The sequence below is a fragment of the Myotis myotis genome, unplaced genomic scaffold (assembly GCF_014108235.1).
Source record: "Myotis myotis isolate mMyoMyo1 unplaced genomic scaffold, mMyoMyo1.p scaffold_m19_p_18, whole genome shotgun sequence".
Lineage (NCBI taxonomy): Eukaryota > Metazoa > Chordata > Mammalia > Chiroptera > Vespertilionidae > Myotis > Myotis myotis.
The window spans coordinates 24048124-24066229 of record NW_023416322.1 but is presented as its reverse complement, the minus strand read 5'-3'; the positions used below and the strand labels follow the sequence as shown (position 1 = coordinate 24066229).

At 47.6% G+C, this 18106-nt stretch overlaps 1 protein-coding gene across 1 annotated transcript in view; it reads left to right on the top strand.

Annotated features, from left to right (window-relative positions):
- The first annotated feature begins 11704 nt into the window (after positions 1-11704).
- TNN (tenascin N) overlaps positions 11705-18106 on the top strand; it is a 40652-nt gene continuing 34250 nt past the window's right edge. The window contains exon 1 of the mRNA XM_036344564.1: positions 11705-11772. Within this exon, the coding sequence (XP_036200457.1) occupies positions 11751-11772 (22 nt within the window). The 5' untranslated portion in view covers positions 11705-11750. The remainder of the gene's footprint in view (positions 11773-18106) is intronic.

Here is an 18106-nt window from a genome sequence, read left to right as displayed (position 1 = left end):
GCCAGAGGGATGTCTGACTGCCAGCTTAGACCCAATCCCCTGGGAAGCGGGCCTAAGCCAGCAGGTGGTCATCCCCCGAAGGGTCCCAGACTGCAAGAGGGCACAGGCCGGGCTGAGAGACCACCCCCCCCCCCCGCCCCCACCACACCGAGTGCACAAATTTTTGTGCACCGGGCCTCTAGTCTGTAATAATAAAAGCATAATATGCAAATTGACCAAACAGATGATGACAACGCTTATGTATCTGGCTGAGACTCAAGCGCATATGGTCACACTATTGGCCCCTGAACGCCCGAGAGCCTGTCCCTGGAGAGACTGGGCGCCCGGGGCTATCTGGGCTTCCTGGATTCCAGATGTCCTGCCTCAGCAGAGTTTCTCCTTCCCAGCGGCTCCCTGCCCAAGGCCAGGCCCTCCCGATTGTCAAGTTGATCCCGTTGTTCTCTCTGCCTCTGTGGCTGTGTGGGTGCCATCTCTCCTCTAACCAGAGGGAAGCCTGTACTTACTCTGAGGTTGGATGACTCAGTGCCCCCCGGGGCACTCTCCTCCCTGCTGGACTCCGCCTGAAACACAGTGTTTCCTGTGGTTCCAGGGATGAGCTCACCCGTTTTCTTCTGCAGGGTCCTCAATAGATTTTCATTTGAGGGAATAAAGAGTTGATAGGAAAGCAGCTTCTTTCTTTTACACCATTTTCTCTTTTTTCTTTCTTTCTCCACTTCCTAGTTTTTCTAAATTCTAAACTCTGATGAAAAGGGAAAATGTTAGCAATTTAGCTGAAATGCATTGCTTTTGGTAGCTGTGGGGAAAGAAATACCAGCCCCGTGAATTAGTGGGAGTCAAGGGTAGAAAACCTCTGCAGAGCCGCAGGGTGAGTCCTGCGGATGCCAACACAGGCCAGAGGGGATGCATGATCAGGTGACCCTCCAGGTTGCTCAGCAGCCCCAGGGCAACAGAGTGTGCACAGTGAGTGACCTTAGGTCTGATCCTGGGAAAGCGCAAGAGGAAGCCACACTCACTTTCTATTCCATGTCCGTCCAAGACCGTCTCCATGGCTTTCTCCCAGAAACCCAAAGACCCGGAAGTTCTGTCCCCTTTCCTACCTCTGTGCTTGCTAACTTATGTTAGAGCAAGAAAACTGTTCTTGGATACACCTCATCTCCTGCTGAATGTATCAGTTGTCCATCAAACCAGGTGGATTTTCTCCTGATTAATTTTAGAAAAGAAAGTTAAAATTGTGTTTCTGGATGTTCTTTTTTCATCCTCTGATCTTTGCTGCATAAATAGCTAAAGTTCTCTTTTGTGTTATCCACTAATTGTTTCCTGTCTTGTCTTTCTGAGGGTAGAATTCATGTCACAGCAGTTTCTTGGATTTCTCGGATGCACAGCTCATAGTAGGCATTCAGTTCTCGGGAAACGCCCTCTCATCAAGTAATTAAGTTGCTGGATTGAGTTAGACTTGCTGGACGTCTGCTTTCAGGGTTCCGTGTGGGTGTGTTGTCTTCCTAGGATGTAATTCATAAAGAACAAGAGTCCTCGCCTTCTCTCTCAGGGAAGAGAAGAGGGGAAAAAGGACAATGGTAACTACTTAGTCCCTTCATGTCCATAGGATACAAGCTGTAGGGTCATTAGTATCTTGTACCGCGCAGAGAACTCTAATGTCTATTCCCTAAAAGATACATGAGGAATATAAACTACCATTAGTTCATTCACTTCTTTCATAGAACCCCAGGGCCATGCCTTGCTAATAGTGATTCCCTTCTACTGCAGGGAATGCTGGTCTGTCTTGATCTCTAGGAATGTAAACCCTGCAAGGGCAGCGATGATGATGATGGCAGTGATAGTCTGTTTTGTTCAAGTCTACACCCTCATCTCATGGAACAGTCCCTAGCACATAATATGCATTCAATGAATACTTGAATGAATGGAGTTCAGTTGTGTTGGGAGATACCTGACAGATGATGCTCATCAGCAAAGTGGAGATTAGATTGTCCTCTCATACAGGGGAAGTCTGTTCTTGCAGTCTGACGTCAGGCTGTGTCTCCCACTCTGATTTGGTCTGGTATCCCCGAAACCTCGGCTTCATGCCTTTAGCAACCACAGGGTCTGCCTCTGGAAGAGGAGGGATGGTGCAGTAATGAAGGGAAGGAGAGCGGATGCAATGGAGACGAGAACAGGCCCACACATGTGGATGCTTTATTACAGAAGATATTGGACTGCATGGGGTGTCCTCAGCCTCCACCGAGGCCTTTGTAGGATTCTCTGTCTCCCTTTTGCTTCATTTAGTGATGATCCGTCACTCTGCCATGAGGGGTTGGGTTTGACTCATGTTGATTTCAACACCAGGGAGGAATTGGAGAGCGTGGGCACCAACTCACCTTTGTTGTTGGTATTATTTGGGTGAATACATCAGGGCCAGCCCATCCCCCGAGGGCAGCAGACCTGTCCACCTCATCTCCCAGCTGAGCCTCCACAGCTTCTCACTTCTCTCAGTGGCTGGGCCCTCAGGGCTTTCTGAAAGCAACCGCACAGTGTGTGCCTGCAAAGCGTTTATGCCGAGCGCAATCTCAGGCAGGCACTCGTGCACACACTGCCAGTCACCAGCCACCTTTGGGACGCTTTCCATCAGTCTGAATTGTCGCTTATCTTTCCAGCCCCCACAGACAGACACCTCCTCCTATGCCGCGCACACTCCCCAGTACACGCCACCCACCAAGGTATCACCAAGGTGCCTCCCTGTACATTCAGGTTCACAAACTCACTGTGTACCCCAACTCCTCTTCATCTTCCTCTGTGGTTATGTTTAGCCAGATCTTTATTCGTAATTATTTCTGAGGTTCAGCTTTAAACCTCTCCCCAAACCATAATGGTATGGTAGAAGGTGAAGTCACCAGGGTTTAAGAGTCATGATGCCTGGTGTCCCCTTGCCTCAGGCCATGTTCTTCTCCTGGAACATTGTGGTGGGACAGACATGTTTCTGCACTTGTCTGATGGCTCCTTCTGGAACATAAACCAGCACATGGTTCTTGGGGCGCTGAAGCTCATCATAGAGGCTGTGGGATGAGCTGTGGTTGGTTTTGGAGTTGGCTAGCCCAACAGGATTCCTGGGGGATGTTTTTTCATCCTTTGTCATTGCTGAGGGAATGGCTATAAGAACCAAGCAAAAATAATGATGGCCTTTGAAATTCTGGGTTTGAAATCCAGCTCCTTTAAGTCAGTGGTGACTTCGGTTAGAGGACATATTTGTTGAAGAGAAATAGATTCTTAACAGGCCACTCTCTACTTCTTATCTCCAGATCTTGACTGTGTGAATCAAGATTTTGGACCCCTGACCCACAGTGTTTCTCAGTCCCCTGCAGGGGTGGGAGGCTCAGCCAGGTACAGCCACACGTACACGTTTGTCAGCACCACGAATCCTGAAGGCACTTACACAGACATAACAAGAGGATTTCAAGACAGGGGATACCGGGCAGCGACTCAGCTCATGGAGGCTAGCACTGACTCTGCAGCACTAACAGTCACCGCTCAGAGTGTGCACCAGTGTTTATTAACCATCCATTGTGTGTCCAGAGCTTGTGTTAGGCCTTGCTGGGGTTGGATGTGGGGAAAATTAAAATAAACTCGTGTCTATTTGCTAAGTGCCTAGTACATACCAGGCATGGCCCTAAGTGTTGGAATTACACGTTGAACAGAAGTGGCAGCTCTGTCCTTCCAGAGATTACAGCTAACAATTCCGTGTTTGATGGGTACTCCTGGAAAGGAATGAGGCCAATCATTCCCTGCTGCCACCCCACTCCCTGTGACTCTGGCATGAATGTCATCAGGCTCACCAGGCCTACTGAGCCCCCAACAAAACACAAGACTAAGAGATGGGGCAGCATCCCAGCATCTCTGTGGTTGGGTTCAGCTCGATCCTTTCAGGGTTGCTTGCTTCGCACTCAGCATTTCATTCATTGTGAAAGGCTGGCCTGGGAGCTGTGGCATACCCCTAAGTACTAGAAAAAGGCGAGGAGAGTAGTAACATGGTTGGGCGAACTTTTACAAACGAACTAGATGGTATTCTTGTGCCAGGCTGCAGGGCAGAACTTACGGGGGATAGAGTGACATTTACATACTGTATTTTGAGATTTTAAGGAAAAAGAAAAGAAATGTAAAAACCCATTAAATAACTGAAGGGCAGTGTTTACGCTTACATGTACACATATGTAATAAAAGTATAAAGACACCCACTGCAATGATAGTCCCAGGTCCAGGAAAATGTTTTTCTCTCGGAGGTAGGGGAATATGATCAGAAACATGCAGAGATTTTAACAGTATTTATAGTAGTTTATTTCCTAAGCTGGGTAGAGATACAAGAGTGTTTAAAATACTTGTCTCTAAACCAGCGGTTCTCAACTTGTGGGTCGCGACCCCTTTGGCGGTCGAATGACCCTTTCACAGGGGTCACCTAAGACCATTTTACATATCAGATATTTACATTAGAATTCATAACAGTAGCAACATTACAGTTATGAAGTAGCAACGAAAATAATTTTATGGTTGGGTCACAAGATGAGGAACTGTATTTAAAGGGCCAGAAGGTTGAGAACCACTGCTCTAAACCTTTCTGAATATCTGAAATATTCCATCACTCACACAAAGGTCTGTCTCCAGCTTTGGGCTTCAGTAGGGATGATGTGTTGATTATGAATTTTGCCCCCTTTGACATTTCTCAAACCTGTCATTGGCAAGAAGGAAGAGAGGAAGAAGAGCCTGTAACACCCAGTGGGCATGGGTATGGGGTCGTAGAGAGGGGAGGAGAGAGTCCAAGGAAGGGCAGTCTGCAGGGGACCCTGTGGGCCCTGTCCCTCAGTCACTCAGGGAGCCACCCAGGGCCTCATCTCCCAGAGACCACAGTTGGCCACAAATGGGCGACCTCAGCAGTTCCACAATCAAACCTCATCATTACCCGTGGCTCTGCCCTCACAGGTCATGGAACAGTTACCACACAGCCGCCTTGCTGTAATCCTACACTCTTAGAAAACAGCAACTGAAAAATAACAACCCAAACCAGAAATGTTGATAGTTAAGCTATTAGGGAGAATGAAAGTAGTTTAAAACAACAACGGCGACAACAAAAAAAACCCAAAAAGCCTGGACAGCCTGGCCTTAGGAAGAACATTTGAGATGGGAGTCTATGACTCAGTTTGTAAAGAAAATGATTGGATTTTCCTATCATGTTTCCAGAGGTTAGTCATCTTCAGGGAGGGACAGTGGGGTCTTTCTTCTCTTTGATTTACACTCATGACATTTGGGAGATGTTATGTTTGCAGAAGCCCCATTTGACAGAAATGGGCTAGGTATCCTTTCCTAAATCAAATCATGTCAGAGAGCCTGCAATTACCATGATTCATTTAGAATCAGTCAGGGTTTAACCATGAGTCAGATGGGGGGAGAGGTAGACACCCAGACAAAATTGTGGTCCTGCTTCTAGGCACCCGTGGTCCCAAGGATCCTTCCACTGTTCTGATCCTAAGACTGTTGACTTGTACAGATAAGTTTGGTCCCTTTGGCTGATCAGAGAGATCTACTTGAATCAGACCCCATGATCAGAAACAAAGTATGCTGTTTACGAAATTGATTAGCCTCAAGATCAATTTATCAACAAGTATTTATTAAGGACCTACTGAGAACTTGGCATTGGAAGTCAGCTCTGTTAGACACTGGACCCACTGATGTGTGGACATGGACAATTGGACTTAGAGTTCCTAATCAGCTAACAGAATAAGCAAAAATTTCTTCCAGGTGAGCAGACGTAGATACTTAAAAAAATACATGACTATGATTTTCAATAAGGGTGCCAAGATAATTCAATGGGGAAAGAATAGACTTGCCAATGAAAGGTGCTGGGACAACTGGATATTCACATGCAAAAGAATGGAGTTGGACCCTTTCTCACACCATATACCAAGATTAACTCAAAATGAATCAGTGACCTTAATGTAAGAGCTAAAACTATAAAAAACTTAGAGGAAAATGTGTAAATCTTCATGACTTTGGATTAGTCAGTGTTTTCTTGTTGCTAACTCACAAGCAACAAGAGAAAAAGAAATTGGACTTCATCAAAATTAAAATGTTTGTGTTTTAAAGGAGGATTTTAAGAAAGTGAAAAGACAGTCCAAAGAATAAGGGAAAATATTTGCAAATCATATATATATTTATTAAGAGTCTAGTATCTCAGATATATAAAGAGCTCTTATAACTCAGCAATAAAAGTATAGATAATCCAACTAAAATGGCCAAAGGATTTGAATAAACATTTCTCCAAAGAAGATATACAAATGGCCCATAAGCACATGAAATGATGTTCAATATCATTAACTTTTTAAAAAATGTATTTTTATTGATTTCAGAGAGTCAGGGAGAGGGAGATAGAAACATCAATGATGAGAGAGAGTCATTGATCGTCTACTTCCTGCACACCCCACACTGGGGATTGAGCCCACAACCCAGCAGGTGCCCTGACCAGGAATCGAACCATGACCTCCTGGTTCATAGGTTGATGCTCAACCATTGGGCCACACTGGCCTGGTAACATCATTAAATTTTAATGAAAGACAAATAAAAAATTCAAGCTGTTTCTTCACACCCACTAGGATGATATAATTAAAAAGAGAGACAAAAACAAATGTTGGAGAGGAAAGACATGAAGAAATTGGAATCCTTATACATTGTGGTGAGGATGCAAAACGATGTAGCCACTTTGGAAAACCATTTGATAGTTCCTTAAAAAGTTAAACATAAAGTTACCCCATATGGCCCAGCAATCAATTCCACTCCTACTAAATACCAGGAGAAATGAAAATAGGTATCCATGTAAAAATGTGTACACAAATGTTCATAGCAACAATATAATAGGCAACAAGTGGAAACAACCCAAGTGCCACCAATGGATGAATGGATTAACAAAAGATGCTATATCCATAGGATGGAATAATGTTTGGGCATGAAAAGGATCAAAGTACTGATATACGCTACAACATGTGTGAACCTTTAAAATGATATGTTAAGCCCTAACCAGTTTAGCTCAGTGGATGGAGCATCGGCCTGCGGACTGAAGGGTCCCTGGTTTGATCCCGGTCAAGGGCATGTACCTTGGTTGTGGGCACATCACTAGTAGGAGGTGTTCAGGAGGCAGCTGATCGATGTTTCTCTCTTATCGATGTTTCTAACTCTCTATCCCTCTCCCTTCCTCTCTGTAAAAAAATCAATAAAATATATTTTTAAAATGCTATATTAAATGAAATAAGCCAGTCACAAAAGGTCATATATTATATGATTCCATTCATGTGAAATATCCAGAACAGGGAAATCCATGGAGACAGCAAGCAGATTCATGGTTGTCACAAGAGGGGGAAATGGTAAGTGACTATTAATGGCTGTAGGGTTTGTTCTTGAGTTGAAGAAAATGTTCTCAAAGTAAATAATGGTATTGGCTGAATAACCTCGTGAATATACTAAGATCCACTGAATTGTATTCTTTATTTATTTTTAATCTTCACCAGAGGATATATTTATTAATTTGAGAGAGAGAGAGAGAGAGAGAGAGAGAGAGAGAGAGAAAGAGAGAGAGAGAGAGAGAGAGAGAGAGAGAGAGAGAGAGAGAAAGAGAGAGAGAGAGAGAAAGAGAGAGAGAGAGAAAAGACAGTCCAAAGAATAGGAGGAAATATTTGCAAATCATATATTTATTAAGAGTCTAGTATCTCAGATATATAAAGAACTCTTCCAACTCAGCAATAAAAGTATAGATAATCCAACTAAAATGGCCTGACCAGGGTTCAAACCCACAACCTATGTGCCTTGACCTGCAATTGAACCCATAACCTTTGATATACAGGACGATGCTCAACTAACTAAGCCACCTGTCCAGGGCCTAAATTATACACTTTAAAAGGATGAGTTCTATGGCATGTGAGTTATATTGCAATAAAAATATTTTTATGACTATCTCAGGACTTTGGAGGGAAATAAGACAAAAAAAAAATCAGTGGACTAATAAATGCTTAGTTGGCAAAATTCATATAACTCTTATGATTCTGAAATTTACAAGTCCCGTTTGCTCTCCTACTTCCGTGGTCCAATGACTTACTGGGCAGATCAGTGCTTCTCAGCCCTGCTGCACGTTTTAGAACCACCATGGGAGCTTTCAGAAAATACGATGCCTGGGCCTGACCCATGGCCAATTAAATCAGTCTCTGGCTCCCGTCTTCCCAAACCCTGGCATCTTATTTTATTAAGCACTCCCAGGTGATTCCCACGAGCTGTCAAGACTGATGAGTTAGAGTACACACGATCTGGGCAGCACTGGGTCATATATGAGGTGGTCCCTCAATGACATCTTTTAAGTCAGGTTTATGAGATATCATTTATATACAATAAAATTGACCCTTTTTATGTATTCAGCTCAATGAATTTTGAGAAATGTGCATAGTCCTATGGCAGCCACCATAGTCAAGCCAGACTAGAACTGTTATTTCCACTTCTCCCCCAAATGCCTCCAAGTTCCTTTGCAGTCCATCCTACCCCCATGAATTAGATGCACATGTTAGGATACTATGCAACATTAAAACACATGCCTTTGAAGACACATATAAGAAAACTAGAAGCCTGGTGCACGGAATTTGTGCACTGGGGGGTGGAGGGTCCCTCAGCCCGGCCTGTACCCTCTCACAGCCCAGGACCCCTCGTTCCTTATTGCCCGCCTGCTTGCTGCTCCTTACCACTCAGCTCGCTGCTCCTTAGCACTGCCGCTGCTTTTGCCAGCCGTCAGCCCAGCTTCTGGTCAAGCAGCCCTCCCCCTGTGGGAGCGCACTGACCACCAGGAGGCAGCTCCTGCATTGAGCGTCTGCCCTCTGGTGGCCAGTTCACATCATAGTGACCAGTCGTTCTGGTCGTTCTGCCATAACGGTTGCTTAGGCTTTTATTATATACTTGAGGGGGGGAATACTATGTAAGTTTAGAACAAAACACAGAAAAAACTCTATGTAATAGAATCTTAATTGTTTGACTTTTTAAATATATGTGCACAGATATATACATCTTTCCATATATGTGTACATTTATAGAAAAATTAAGGGTTACCTCTGGTTGTAGGAATTACAGGAAAAGTTAATTTTCTTCTTTATATTTTGCTGTATATTTTAGTTAGTCTACAATAATGTTACTTTCATAATAAAAAATAATAATGAATGATAGCTACAAAACAGCCATCTTTGGGCAAATGATGCATAAAGAATCTCCTAAAAACCAAACTGCCATCCCATCCAAGGTTCCAGGCCCCTGGTTGCACATCCAGCCCTCTGCTCCCACACCCAGCTCAATGGGTGGATGGGACCGATCACCATTTATCTTTACAAGAACGAAGTATGAGGCTGAAGAGCAGCGCTCCATTACCTGTCAGGGCCTTGGTGTCGGCCTTCTTGCTCTCCCGGTCCCCCTTCTTGGCCCACACGTGGACCGTGCACTCCACGCCCGGCCTCAGATCCATCAGGACGGTGCTGCTCTGCTCCTTCCCCACCGGGACCTCCCTGCTGTCTCCATCGGCGGAGGTGTAGCGCAGCGTGACCAGGAGATGGTGGCCATGGTCTCTGTCACCTGGTTGGTCACCAGATTTGGGGGCTGTCAATTTCTTTAGCCATGTTTTAAGGGAGAAGGTCAGTTATTTTGTAGAATGTCCTCATTTTGATCGCTGTATCAAGGTTATGTAAAGGTGTGTCCTTGTTTGGGGGAAATATTACACACTGAAGTGATTTAGAGGTTAACTATCTCTAAGTTACTCTCGCACATGTTAGGAAAAAGTAGAAAGAGAAATGAATGATACTGCACCTTTGGTAACATTTGGAGAATGTGGGCCAAGGTTACATGCGGATTCTTTGTAATATTTATGTGGTTTCTCTGCAACTCTGAAATGATTGTAAAATAAAAAAAGGTTCTGTTTCTGTGTTTTTAAGGAATGGGCATCCTTCGTACTCTCTGGCTGAGAGATGGCCCTACGGACTGGGGACCGTGGATGGTGACACTGCCCTCGCGCCTGGACAGCCTTCTTCTGCTGTAATGTGAGAGCACCTCTATCTTGTTGAGCTACTGCATGGGGAGGGTCTTTGTGAGAGTGGCATGGGCTGCCCCTACCTAATTCAGGCTGGAGGAAGATGGCCTCTGATGAGCCCATTGTGTTGGTTTAGTTATATACCTAGTTAGGGCACAGAAGGTGGATAATGGGGAGAGTTTGGGAAGTCCACTAACTCGGGGAGAAATAGTGAGAGGAAATGAAGAAGAGTGGAGCAACTTGAGGGGACAGTGGGTTCTAAGAGCCTCCAGGGGAAACTTTTCCATTCAAGAAGCAGAGAAGAAAGGTCCAAAGGAGAATAGAAATGTCTGGGGCCTGGGGGACATTCTGGTGAGCCCTGGTTCACACCACAGTGTCCCCTCTGTGTGTAGCTGGCCTGATTCTGGGGCAGATGGCAGGACTATTTGAGGTCGTAAGAAAGAAAGGGCAGAGAACTGTGAACCCATCCAGACTGGGGTGCAGATCATCAAAGACTATTGTGGGGTATGCAAGAGTAACAAGTGGCAATAATAATAATGACAACAATCGCAGTAGCTAGCATTTATTGACTCCTCATTGTGTCCCTGGGACTAGTCAAAATTCTTTACATGTATCAACTCACTTATCCTCACCATAACTGTACTATTGGTCTTTAAAGATGAGTAACTGAGGCACAAAGAGGTTAAGTCAAAGGTCATCTGCAAGTTACAGACACAGACTTCAGGTACAGGCAGTCTGGCTCTGGACGCACACTCACACAGATGCTGGAGCAACTCCTTGATCGCCTCCCACCTCTCCTGTCCTCTTCCTTTCCCTCCATCAACACTCAGTGTCCACATAAGTGAACTGAGACCTCACAGGCTCCTTCCATTATGTTGCAGATCTGCCCTCAGGGTGGGATTGGAGTAGAGAGCAGCTTTGCTTCACAGGAAGATTAAGGTCTGTCCATCTGATGGCAAAAGAGGTAGGGTGGTGTAAGGGGTGCCCTGCTTTCCTGGTGATGGCGGGGGTCTGGGGGGCTGAGGAATTGAAGGCGCTGGGTCTGCACTTGCTCTCTTGTCCTCAGAGCCCTGCCACTCATCGCTGTGAACTGATGGACGGAACTTTAGAGACAGCTTCCAAACTCTGAGGCCCACTCCCAGACAGGAGGCACACAGACTCTTCATTTAATAACTGTATTCTGGCGCAACTTATTATTTTTTGTTGAATTTGTTGGGGTGACACTGGTTGGCAAAACCATACAGGTTTCTAGTGTACAACTCAACAAAACATCATCTGCACCCTGCATCGTGCACATCACCCCAAGCAAAGTCTCCTTCCGTCCTCATCCCGCCGCTTTGCCCACCTCCACTTCCCCCCTCTGTCCCCCTGGCTGTCACCACACTGTTGTCTGTGTCTATGTGATATACACACACACACACACACACTTACATATATACTTTTTTGCTTAACTGGAAACAGAATTCTTAGTGTCTGGGTAAGCATTTCCACCCCTTTGTTAGGACGAGCCGCGCTTCACTGAGCTCCTGCCAGTGAGAGGGAACACCCAGGAGGACCCTTGCCAGCTCCTCCCCTGTCCTGACCAGTGTTTAAACCCCAGGAGGGAAGCCGAGGAGCAAGCGAGGAACCAGGGACGACCAGCACTGAGGTCTGGGTGGCAGGAGAGTTGGACATGGTGCCCAGCAGCTTCCCAGGTAAGAGCGTTAGTCTCCGAAGGTTTCCTGTGTGGCTGGGAAGGTGGCCAGGTGGGAGCAAGCCTGAGGCTCAGGCACCACAGCACCAAGAACAGCAGAGGCTGTAGAAAATGTTTCCTGTGTGTAAGTCTAGCATCTTTATTTCTTTGCTGGCTTCTTCCCAATGTCAAAGGCTACTTTTTTTTTTTTTTTAATTTATCTGTGTTACTGTTTTTAAATGTATATATATATTTAAAAAATTTTAAATTATAGTTGCATACAATATTATGTTAGTTTCAGGTGTACCACATAGTGATTAGACATTTATCTACCCTACAAAGTGATCCCCCAGTAAGTCTAGTATTTATGGCTCACTTTTTGGTTTTTTTTTTTTTAAACTTTTTTTTGGTTTGTTAAAGGTGCTCACACTTATTTTATTTTTTTATAGAACCTGTGACAGCTTTTTTTTCTATCACCATTGAACTCCCCTGTACCCTCCACCACCTCCACCCGCCCCCACAATCGCCACACTGTTGTCCGTGTCAGTGAGTTCTTCCTCTTTTTCTTTCTTTCTTTTTATTTTTCTCAATCCCTCCACCCATGTGTCACTTTTTAAAAAAGTCCCCAGATAGAATCTTTGTTCTGGTTGTGATCAGGAAACTGTGATGGCATCCCTGTCTCTGGCTGCTGTAAATACCAATTACGATGAGGTTTGCAAGGGAGCTTGATGAGCTTTGAAGTTTATTCAAACATTTAACTTTGTAGATTTTGATTCTGTTTGTATGATGACAGCCTCTTTTCCCCAAATTCTCATGCTATTCCTTCACAATGCCTCAAAGAAGACATTTCAAAACCTTTCAAGACATGATGTGGACTCGTTTTTGGAGGTCTTTTTAATTTACCTGTTTATTTTTGCGGTTGGGAGAGAGGTGGGGGGAGGAGAGAGAAAGAATGAGTGAAAGCAGTCACTTCAAAGCAAAAACTCAAGATGCTTATATAAGCATTAAAAAAAGAACAAGTCCTAACATAAAAATACAAACTACCTACATCTGGACAGAGGTTAGCCACCGTGCCCGGGTCCACTGGCTCATGCAGAAGCCGGAGCATCGCCAGGCATCAGGTGACACACCAATGGGTGGCTGGCAGAGCACAGATATGTGTGGAAAGAATCGTGTTTTTTGCCACCGGCATTTGTTGGATTCAGGGTGTTTGGAAGAGGGACTCAGAAAGGAACAGAGAGTAGCAACATCATCCCAGAGAGGCCGAGAAAATCTACTTAACATTGTTTGATTCCAGCGATGGTCAGCCTTTTTCATCTCATGGCACATAAACTAATTACTAAAATCACACCAAAAAAATGTTATCTCTTTTTGCCGATCTGACAAAAAATAGCTGTAATTTTGATTCATTCACACTGGACAGCTATGGTTGTGTTGGCTGTTGTCACTTTTTGGTTTGACAGTCTTAGGGAAAAGAGGTCAGTGCCCCTGACTAAATAGTCAGGTATCGCATGTTTTAAACATCGTGGCATGCCGGTTGAAAATTGCTGTTCCATACAATTTCAGTTCCTGCTGTGTCCCCAAGTTTGTGGCTGCAGCTGCCTCCTGCAGGAGGGAAACAGGACAGGCGACTCAGATCATCCCTGGCTTCTGGTGTCTGTCCAGCTGGTTCTGTGGTTTGAAATGCAGGGTAGACTGAGGTCTGTTCCTTAGAAGACGCCTGAGGAAACTGCCCAGACCCAGTGGAAACTCTTGTCCGTCCAAGGCTCATTCAGAGCCTTGGCTCCTGTGGGTCTGGATCCAGACATGCGATCGTGGTTTTGGTTTTGCAGCAGCGTCTGGAGCCACCAGTCTGCAAGCTGGTGATGCTGAGGTCTCGGGCTGATGCTCGATGGACAGGAGCTTTGCTGGCACCCACCACAGGAGACTCAGTGCCAGAGCCCCAGCCATCTCTCAGTATGGCTGTTGGTCTTGAAGACAGACCTGGAGGGTGTGGCTGGGGCAGGGCAGACCCTGGAGCAGGAAAAGCCTGTCTCCTTTGAAGAGGCTGGGACTTGAACGTTACTTCTGTGTGTGGAAAAGCAACGTTGAACTACAGGAAGGAATCGCAGCTTCTCTGCCTGGTCCTCTGTTCTTGTCCTTCAGTGGGAGCAGTTCGTCATCAGGTGCCCGCCGCGGGGAAGAGGCTGGTCATACAAAGTCGTTCTAATGCATAGTCGTTCTAATGCATAGTAGTTCTAATGCACAGGAGACCGGGCGTGTGCTTTGGCTGGCTCCAGGTCCCTGAATTCATGCCCTTGTGTCCATGTGACCTTGTCTTTGTGCTTGAACCCGTACATTCCAAGAAGGTGAAAGGACGGTCTTTTGTGAGAAAGGGGCTCCTTCCTGTGGGGTGTGGGCATCTTCGCCTGGTGCTCAGGAAGACCTTCGGCACTTGGCGCAGAGGCCTGCGCACAGTAGGTGCTTAGGAAACGGTGCCACTGTTCCCATCACCCGGTTGAGCCTTTGCAACGCGGATTAAGGTTCGGTTGACAACACAAAACAATCACACCAGCCTGTGGCCACCCCTGGAAAAGGGACTGAGTGCTGAGACCAGGAAAAGGGGTACGGCACAGTGGGGTATGAGTCATCTGTAAGGATATTTGGGGTGCTCACTGGGTATATTCCACTGAACCAACCAGAAGAGTGAGGGGACAACATGATGCTTGGAGCGAGACTATCTGAAGCCTTATCACATGAGACCACATTTGTACTCTCACGCACACCTGGCTGCCTGCGTCCTGTACGGCACGCCTGTGCAGAGTCAGAGGCACCAAGACTTGAAACAGAAATGCTCCTATCCATCCTGGGTCGGCCCGGAGTGCGCCCAGCAGGAGTGGCGCAGCCTGGCAGGAGCGCTCGCACGCCTCCATATCAGGGACGGCCACCCTGTCATTTGGGGACAGAGCACCTTTTTATTTTTTTTATTTTTATTTTTATTTTTAAATATATTTTATTGAGTTTTTACAGAGAGGAAGGGAGAGAGATAGAGAGAGAGAAACATTGATGAGAGAGAAACATCGATCAGCTGCCTCCTGCACATCTCCCACTGGGGATGTGCCCGCAACCCAGGCACATGCCCCTGACCGGAATCGAACCTGGGACCTTTCAGTCCGCAAGCCGACGCTCCATCCACTGAGCCAAACCGGTTTCAGCCAGAGCACCTTTTTAATGACTTCACTGGAAACCCACGATAATCAGTTTTCCTAAAACCCCAGGCAGTGCTCTCGCGTGCTTGTGGTTAACTAGACAGGATGAGGTAATGAGGGAGCCAGAGAAAGCCTGGGTTTAAGCGGAAAGGTCTGTAACGGCGGCTTAGAAACGGGCTGCTGCTGTCTTTGGTGCAAGTAGTGTATTTCGTCCTGACCAGGTGTATGCCCTTCTTTGGGGAAAATGAGGTGACACAGAGGCCATGAGCCTGTGACTGAGAGGGCCGTGTGGGACTCAGGGTCCATCCGCTCTGGCCAAGGCCAGGAGACGTCTGCCCCTGCACAGGGGCCTGGTCCACACAGTTTCCCAGAAAGGGGATGCCCAGCCTCTCACAAGGCGCAACTGGATTCCACCTCCCGGGAGAAACACCGGTTTATCCTCCCAGGGTCCTGCTTGCACTGCCCAGAGCGAGTGAAGCGTGGAATTTAATCACCGGACAGTTAACCTGTAACGAGCACCTGCCCTGCCTCGGTTTCCTTTATTTTCAGAAGAGCCCTCTCTTAAGTACCATGGGAAAGAGGACATTTGGGTCTTGTTTTTCACACGTGGCAATCTTCTCACTGGACTTCCTCATTTGGGGCAGGACACACAGCAGAGGGAGGGAGACACAGACGTGAGGAATGGACGGCCCTGGTATTTTATCCCAGCTCTGCTGCTTATTAGCTGTGTGACCTTGGGCAGGTCACTTAACCTCTCAGAGCATCTATAACAAAGAATGGACGCCTGGGATTCTGCAGATTAAATGAGAATAGTGTTCATAAAGTATTTCTGCACATCATCTGACAAATGTGCAGAAAACCTCGTGGCTATTCTAATTTAATACACCGATCACGTAGGCCAGGACCATGCTGTGAGGCTGGGGATTCAGGGGGACCCACAGTCCTGGGACTGCCATCCCTGAGCTTACAGGGACATCTGGCCCAGGAACACACATGCAGATTCGGGAGCCATCAGTGTTTGGCTAGAAATTAAAGCCACAGGGTAGATGTGGCCACCAAGGAAGAATAAATAGAACCCAGGCATAGAGCCCTGTGATGTCAGTGTGCCTCCCAGACAAGCAGGGGATCACCGCCAGCAGCACACACCTCCAGGAGCCTTTCTGGTAAAAGCCACTTTGGGCAGCATTCACCCTGAGTCTTAGCCTGCCTCTGCCCCCCACCTGTCCCCATCACCCACCATCCTGCCTGCCAGCAGAATGTAGGACGTGATCAGAGGTGGGAATGATTCCTGGGGACACCTGATGTCCTGTGGTCTCCTGCATGCACATCCCCTGCATGTGAACCCCCTTTGCCTCATGCATTCCCGCAGCATTCACCCCACTTTCTGTTAGAAACTTCGTCAATAGAGGAATCATCCTATTTGGAACCTCACTACCCTGCATGTGTGCAGCCCTGCCCGCCCTGTCCCACCCTCGTGGGCTCTCTGTGGTCGGTTGTGCCTGCAAGAGTTGGTGAGCTCATCCCTTCCTTAAGCTGTGACACAGGCCGGGTCTCCTGCCACGTGGGAGGGAGAGCCAGGAGGCTCCTCGTGCTCCTGACCCAGGGGAGGACTGCTGGGCCGAGGATTCCCCCGCCTGCCCCAGCTTCTTTCGAGCAATGACTCTGCCCAGGAAAATCTGAGCTCAAGCGTGGAACCGACAAGGCTGTAATTATCGAGGACATCTTGTTACAACTCAGGATGGGGACACCCAGAGCTCCTACAGGGCGTCTGGGGCTTCTCATATTCCCGGCTTCAAAAAACAAACTCTGAGCCTGGGCTTTGCCCAGTGTTGCGGTTATGGCAGGAGTCGGTGGCTCTGTGCATGCGCTGGGAGCGGCTTCAGAAAGCCATCCGCAGGCCGTTTGTGGCCCAGAGAACAGCGAGTCCGGCTGGGCCTTGGGCCTGGATGGAGGAGTGGGCAGAGAAGCTGAGATTGCGTTTTACTCTGTTGCTGCCTGGGACCAAGAAGGCTCTCTGAGATCAATCTGTGGTTTTGGGGATGGCTGACGTGCACAGGGGTTAATGGCTTGGTGAGGGGACCCTGTGCTCCTGGGTCCGCGTCTGCGGCCTGGCACTGACCTCGCATCATCAGGCGCACTGCTTCATGCCTCTGAGCTCCGCCTGTCTCGGGAGGAGGTGGAGGTGTGCAGGGCTGCTCCATGCCGCCGGCTGAGCTGGTGAAGACAGCAGTTGTGAAATAGCATTATGTTCATCCTGCACCCGCCCAGCAGCCCACTCTGCTGGCTCTCCTCCCCTCCCCCAACCTCCGACAAAAATCTCCAGGGATTCCAGGGCTTTTCTGGTGCCTTTAGGTATTGGAAGAGAAGCCTTTGGAAAGGCAGGTCCATCCCAATATCAGAGCCTCAGCATCCATCCAGGCCACATCTTTCTTTTCACCCAACTCAGGCCTGATGCTGGAATTGGAGGTGAGCAGGAGGGGACCTGGGACAGAGGCTGTCCTGGGCTTTCCTTCCTCCCCTTCCCATACCTGTAGCTGCTGCTGGCTCCCCCAGATGGCTGACAGAGGCAAGGAGGTGGGGGCAGAAGAGAAGGGAGAAGGGGTTTGTGTGCAGCTGGGCTGGTGTGGTTCCCTGAGGTCAGCAGATGCCCTTGTTATGACAGCTGCGCCCATGCTGGCTCCACCTGCCGTGCCTGCGGGAACCTCCTGTGGTTCCTGCCCTGCCTGCTGGGCGCCTCCTCCTGTGGTTTGCCCACGGGGGCAGCACACGCTGGCTGAGCTGTGGGCTGCACTCAGCTCTGGCTCCAGTTGCCTTCTTTCTGTAGCAGGATTTACCTGTCCTTGTTCCCCCCAAACTTTGGGGTGTAGGTCTCTTCCCATCATAGCCAATGATTGCTCTGCCCTGTGGCACTGATGGATTTGAGGGGGATTGAACCCCTCTGTGCCCATGCCTTGGGAGGGGCCCCCTAGAGTAGCGGTCGGCAAACTGCAGCTCTGCAAACTGCAACTCGCAAGCCACATGCAGCTCTTTGGCCCCTTGAGTGTGGCTCTTCCACAAAATACCGACTTCTGCGCATGGGCCACGAAGTTCCAATCACACTGTACGTGCGCGCCCGCAAGTGGTATTTTGTGGAAGAGCCACACTCAAGGGGCCAAAGAGCCGCATGTG